The following is a 6,766-nucleotide window of genomic DNA, read 5'->3' on the forward strand; positions in this document are numbered from 1 at the left end:
CAGCAATGGCGAAATTCTTTCAAAATTAATTTTATCCACAATAAAAATGCCGACAATATAATAAATATTATAAAAACGGTATAAAAACCCGAGTTGGTGAAAGTTTTTTCCTGAATATACAGTAATAGATTTCCTGAATTTCAGTGCAACAAAAATCCCTGATTTTCAGAAGGCTTGGTTTCCCTGATTTTCAGAAAAATATAATTCCCTGAATTTCAGGCGATAACGCCTGAAAATCAATTGTGCCTAAACGCAATGATTAATTCAGTAAGTTATCCCTGAATTTCAGTTGCGATTTCCTGATTTTGTTTAAGAGTGTAGACGAGAAACAAAAGTTGCTTCATAAAGAGCAGATATTTTGGAGGGCTGTGTTAGAAAGGATACTAGACATTACCTTATTTCTTTCTGCAAGAAATCTTGCATTCCGTGGTTCAGACAGCCATTGGTTCAAAGAGCAATGGAAACTTTCTTGGGGTGTTTGAATTACTGGCTAAGTATGATACCGTTCTCAATGAGCTTATGCAAAGAATTCAGGACAAAGAAACCAAGGAGCACTACTTGAGCAATGATACACAGAACGAGTTGATTAGACTTTTAGCCAGGGAGATTGAATCCAAAAACCTTTCTAAGGTAAAAAAAGCAAAATACTATTCTATTATTTTAGATTGTAGGCCAGACGTTTCGCACAAAGAACAAATGAGCATTATTCTGCGATCAGTAACATGCACTCCTGGAGTAGGTATCCACATTTCCGAAAATTTCTATGGATATCTCACAGTAAATGATACCACTGGAAAAGGGCTTTTCAATGCATTTTTAAATCAGGCAAAAAATTGGGATCTAAATATTTTAGACTGTCGAGGTCAATCTTACGATAATGGTGCTAATATGAAAAGAAAAGTAAAAGGTGTTCAAGCAAGATTTCTGGAAATGAATCCTAAGGCCTTATATGTTCCATGTGCTAACCATTCACTCAATCTTGTTATTGTTGATGGTGCACTGTCATCCATCAGTGCAATTTCTTTCTTCTGGGAAATCTATTCTGGGAAATTTATTCTAGGAAATTTTAAAATCATGCGTGGCAATTCCAGTCAAGCCACAATCAGATACCAGATGGGAAAGTAGAATAAACTGTGTTAAACCACTTCGCTTCTATTTAAAAGAAATCTTAGAGGCACTTGAAAAATTGGAAGAACATGCCTTAGAAAATAGAGATAGGGCAACAGCCACAGAAGTACGATCGCTGACAGAATATATTAGAACATGGCCTTTCTTATTATCAATCATTATTTGGTATGACGTTTTATTTCAAATTAACAAATCAAGTAAGCTGCTTCAGTCTTCTGCAACCTCTCTCGACATATTAGCTAGTGAAATAAATGCAACAAAAGCGTTTCTTTATAAGTATCGCGAAAATGGATTTTCTGACGCACGTGTTTAGGCGTCAGAAATCGCAGAAGTATTGGGTATTGAAAAGGTTTTTTCGATGGTGCGTTCACGAAAAAAAAAATCGATTTATTCATACGAGTGTGCTGATCACACTTGGCAACCTGAACATCAGTATAAAGCAGATTTCTTTTTGCCACTAATTGATATGCCAATTGCATCAGTAAAAGAGCGTTTTGAACAGATCAGCATTGTCACAAAGCTTTATGACTTTCTTCACCGATCTGAGAGTCTCATCAAAGCTTGTAATGAAAATTCTCTGTCTGCTTATTGCAAAAATTTGCAAATAAAGCTTGCTGATATAGAATCTGAGGATTTAGAATCGGAGTTTTGTCATAGTTATAAAAGAGGAAAAAAAATGCTCTCCTAAAATCTGCATATGACTTCCTAAACTACATCTACAAAGAAGAGCTGCAAGAAACTTATCCCAATCTAGTTATTGCGTTACGAATCATTCTTACTTTACCAGTTACTGTTGCAAGTGCAGAACGTAGCTTCAGCAAGTTAAAACTAATTAAAACATTTCATAGGTTAGTATAAATAATCTTGCTTCATTATACATAAATACGTGTAGCTTTATTTCTTTGTATTTTTAAATAGATCAACAATGGTCGATGAACGTTTGTCTTCCTTAGCAATGCTGTCTATTGAGAACGAGGTTGCAAGAACATTAGGTTATGAAGGCATAATAAACGAGTTTGCAAGCATGAAAACACGTCGCAAACCCTTTTTTTGATGGTTTGCGACGTACTTCTATTATATGCGTAATGCATTTACAGTAGTTAAAGAAACTCTTCACTAGTAACTCTATATCAATTTAACAATTATAAAATATATCTTTGAATTTAAGCGTTAATTTGATTGCATTTAGTCTTATGAACGGCGACGTTAAAATATGTCAGGTACCCAGCTGTTTTGAAGTAATCTGTAAAATTTATCCACTTTAAAAAAAAAAAAATTGGGGCCGTAATGGCTAGTTGGGGGGGGGGGCCAAATCCACAAGCCACGGCACTGGATCTCAGTAACTACATAAATGTTATTAACTTTCCCTCTCATCTAAGAAAGAGAGAGGGAGAGAAAGATTGTGTTTCCAAAGCAGCATGTTAAAAAAAGTAAAAAAAATTCATAAAAATTTACAATAACTTCTTCTATATCACATAAATACATCACATGATTAATCTGAAATGAAAAAATGTAACGATTAAGTAAATACAAAGAAAAACATCATATATAAATTAAAAATCAATGTACCTGATAGAGATAAGCTGTTGTGATACCAGAGTAGTAATTGTTAAATATTGTTATTTCATGTTAGCTTTCAAAAAACAATTCATGTAGGTACATCATGGTTCTAAAAAATAAAATTGAGATAAGCAAAATTTATATATGGCAAAATGTTTTTTCTTGAATGGCTTTTAGTGAATGATTAAAAGCAGTGAGTTCCAATAATAACACTACCCATTAATCATTTTTAACAAAAGACACCAACATGAAGGTAAGCCAAATGCAAAAATATTAGTAAATTAAGTAACAACATTATGCAAAATATTATTAAAAGATATTATTATGTGTTTCAAGAAGTATTAATAATGAAGGCTAGACAACAACTAGACCTAAAGCAGTAATACCGCTTGACTGACAAGGTTGACAAATCTTGTTCTACACGTTTGCCAAGTCACACCACTTTGAAAATATGAAAACAACATAATAGGGTAAGACGGGGCAAAATGAGAAAGATCGCATTTATAATGATCCTAACCACGCAACTTATTGCTTTAATGATTTTTAAAAGTTTAGTTGTATACTTAAATTATTTAGTGTTACAAAAAATATCTTGAGTCACTTTGAAATGAATAAGATGAAGAGAACGACAACCATTTCGTCTCTTGGCTCTATGACAATTATGAATTTCGATGTGTTGTTGTTTTAATTTTTCTTAGAGTTTTTTTATCTTCCGGAGAGGAAAAATTTTTTTTTTCCAAAGTTAGTGTTTTATTATCATCTTTAGGCATTGCTCTATCATTTCCAGTGGCGGATCAAGGAATGGGGGGGGGGGGGCTATAGCCCCGGGCCCCACAATTTTAGGGGCCCCGATTCAAAGTAAATAGTTTTTTATTAACTCTGAAAATTAAATCTTTATTAACTTAAAAGAGCCAAAGTTAAATTTACTAAATTGTCTGAAAACAAAAGCATAAAAATAAAATAACTGTAACATTTGTATTTGTACAAATTGCTACAAAAACAATTCCCTTCGGAAAATTATTAATGACTTGAATAATTATACTGTTATTGAAAATGCATTAACGATTGCAATTCTACAATTCTTTTCTACTTCCGCACAAAAGAGTTCTTGTGTGAATGCATTTAATAGCTGAAGCGCTAAATTCGTGAAAGAAAAAAAAAGAACAGTTTAACACTTTTCAGGTTATACAGTTATAATTAAAATGCTAAGAAAATATGAAAGTGGAGCTTCTAAAAGAAGATTGAAGAAAGAGAGAGAGGAAATGGTAGCTAAATTTCAGAAAATGACAAATTTTTTTTCATCAAACCAAACTAATATGCAATTTCCACAAACTGTAGATAATAATAAAAACAATGAAAGAAAAGATGAAAACAATAACACGGAAAATGAGGTAGCCTGCCAAGGTCCTTCAAATGAAATTCAAGAGGTTGAAAGTGTTGAATCTACAATGCATAATAATGAGCTTGACTCAGGTACTCCAATTTTTACTATCTTTAATGACACCTCTAACATCTGCTAAACAAACAATTTACTTTTTAGGCAGTTAATGTTTTTATTCTATAAATTGTCACTTATAATTTTTTTTAAAGGCTTTTTTATCATGATTTTTTTTCGTAGATACCATTCTACGCCAAGACCCTGCTTTATGGCCATTACCGTTAAAGGAAAATGAATGTATGAAGTATTTAAACAAGGGGTACGTTTTTTTTCAAAATAAAGACTCTAATTTCGAATATTCGAAGCGGATGTTAAAAAACTAGTACAGATATTATTCGGTTAAATATTTTCAAAAAGTGATGAATAATAACGAAAAGTGTGACCGAAAATGGTTAATGTTTTCTGAAACCACTGGATGTGTATTTTGTTATGTTTGCAAGTTGTTTTCAACCGATTACGACAACGTATTTGTCAAGTGGCTTTTACAATAGGAAAAAAGCTTATAGGATCGTCAAATAACGGAAATTACTTAGGCATGTTAGAATGACTCAATTTGATCTAGTTTTAAAGCAACACATTGACACTTTTACAAATAAAGACAAAGGTAATGTAAATTATTTGTCTAAAACTATTTGTGAAGAGCTAATTGATATTATGTCTCAAATGGTTTTAACGCACATTATTACCGAAATAAAAAAAGCAAAATACTGGGGAATTATCGCAGATTCGACTCCTGATATTTCTCACGTGGATCAACTTTCTGTGATATTTCGTTATTATCTAAATGGCCACGTGTATGAACGATTTTTTAGTTTTCTACAAATTAAAAGCCACGGCGGTAAATCTTTGATTACTGACATTTTAGATCTACTGGAAAGATATGATACTGATATAACCAATTGTCGGGGACAGGCATACGATAATGCAAGCAATATGTCTGGTAAATATTCTGGATTAAAAGCACGTTTAAAATAGCGGAGTGAATTAGCTTTTTATATTACCTGCGCTGGACATTCTTTAAATTTAGTAGAGCAGTGCAGTGTCAGTGAGTGCATCAATTCTATCAACTATTTTGGCGTTCTTCAGAGTTTGTAGGGTAGGGTGGGGCAAGATGACCCGTGGGGCAAGAAGTCTTTTTGCTTATGTGAGAGTATCATAGGACGGTAATGTTTTATCCCTCTATAATACTATTCATAAAGTTAAAACAAAATCGTGGAATAAAAAATGGTTTTAATATTGCTGGTAGGTGAGGTTTAAATTGGTTTATTACTTTTTGGAGTATTTTGTTAGTAAGTTGCTTCTAATTTTGAATGTTTATTGGATTGGCAATACTTATGCGATTAAGGTAAGAAATGTGTTGTTTTATAGAGAATTTATCCCACAATAATATATAGTCAAGAAATTTTATAACTTAGCAATAAAATTAATTTTATTTGTATTAAACTTGCACTCACTACAGATGAGGCAAGATGTCCTCGGTTACGTGGGGTAAGATGCCCTCAAAGGGCTTCTTGCGTCGTGGTTTTACGGAATTTCTACCATTTTTAAAGTGTGTTTAGAACATAAAAACGTTTACTAATTTAGTTATTGACAATGTTTATATGTTGGTTTATATGTTGATAACTATTATACATATTTATAAATAGCTTTTTAAAATAATTTTATATATTAAGTAAATGTTATAATGTATATGTTAAGTAAAATGAAGCTGTATCACATGCTATTGCTGCAATTCAATACATATTTGTAAAACTTTTACAAATATGCATTGCATTCAGCTGAATGAAGTTGTATTAATACAACTTCATATATTATTACATGCGCATAATACAATTTCTACTAAAAGGAGCTGTGTTTAGCATGCAACATCATTAATAATTGCAACATCGTGTTATTGTTAATAATCTTGAGTAATTTTGTATGTACATGTAACTTTAGTAAGTTCTTATTTAACTCAAAGAGAGTTAATTTGTAGATGTTATGTAATGTATAAAATAATAATGTATTGAATAATTATATAATACTGTGTATGTGTTGGTATGTTTATATAATTAAAATTTTAAGGTTTTAATATTTCTTTAGATACATATTTAAATATTACAAATAATGGTGAGAAATTATGTGCGAAAAACACAGAGAGGTGCAACAAATGATAGAATAAAGTCAGCATTAAATGTAATAAAGATGGGCTGCAGTCTAAAGAATGTTGCATCAGAATTTAGTATTAATAAAAAAATATTACAACGTCATCGAGATGGAAAAGTAAAAGTAGCTGGTGGTTTGTCTCTGGGTGGAAAATTTCCTGTTTTTAGTAAAGAATTTGAATTAAAGATTGTTACACAAGTTCAGATTATGGAAACAGCATTATTTGGCTTGACAACAATAGATGTGCGTCGCCTAGCATATGATTTTGCTAAGCAAATGGGAATCGATAATCCTTTTAATAAAGAGTCAAAAATGGCAGGAGTGGATTGGCTGCGAGGATTCATGTCTCGCAATCCATAACTTTCTATTCGAACTCCACAAGCCACCAGTATAAGCAGAGCCATTGGCTTCAATAAACCAAAAGTAAATCAGTTTTTTTCAGTATACAAGTCATTATTTGAGGAACATAAGTTTTCAGCCAAACAGCTCTGGAAT

At 31.9% G+C, this 6,766-nt stretch overlaps 1 protein-coding gene across 1 annotated transcript; it reads left to right on the forward strand.

The window, feature by feature from the left end:
* The first annotated feature begins 4,669 nt into the window (after nucleotides 1-4,669).
* On the forward strand, nucleotides 4,670-5,101 carry LOC136091870 (zinc finger MYM-type protein 1-like). Its single transcript, XM_065819583.1, has one exon. The coding sequence runs from the start codon at nucleotides 4,670-4,672 to the stop codon at nucleotides 5,099-5,101; it is 432 nt and encodes a 143-aa protein (XP_065675655.1).
* The last annotated feature ends 1,665 nt before the right edge of the window (nucleotides 5,102-6,766 follow it).

Source organism: Hydra vulgaris, chromosome 15 (assembly GCF_038396675.1).
Source record: "Hydra vulgaris chromosome 15, alternate assembly HydraT2T_AEP".
In the NCBI taxonomy this organism is placed as follows: domain Eukaryota; kingdom Metazoa; phylum Cnidaria; class Hydrozoa; order Anthoathecata; family Hydridae; genus Hydra; species Hydra vulgaris.

Bases quoted from the DNA above. Each gene is read 5' to 3' on its own strand.
- LOC136091870 (XM_065819583.1), top strand. From the start codon at position 4,670: ATGACTCAATTTGATCTAGTTTTAAAGCAACACATTGACACTTTTACA.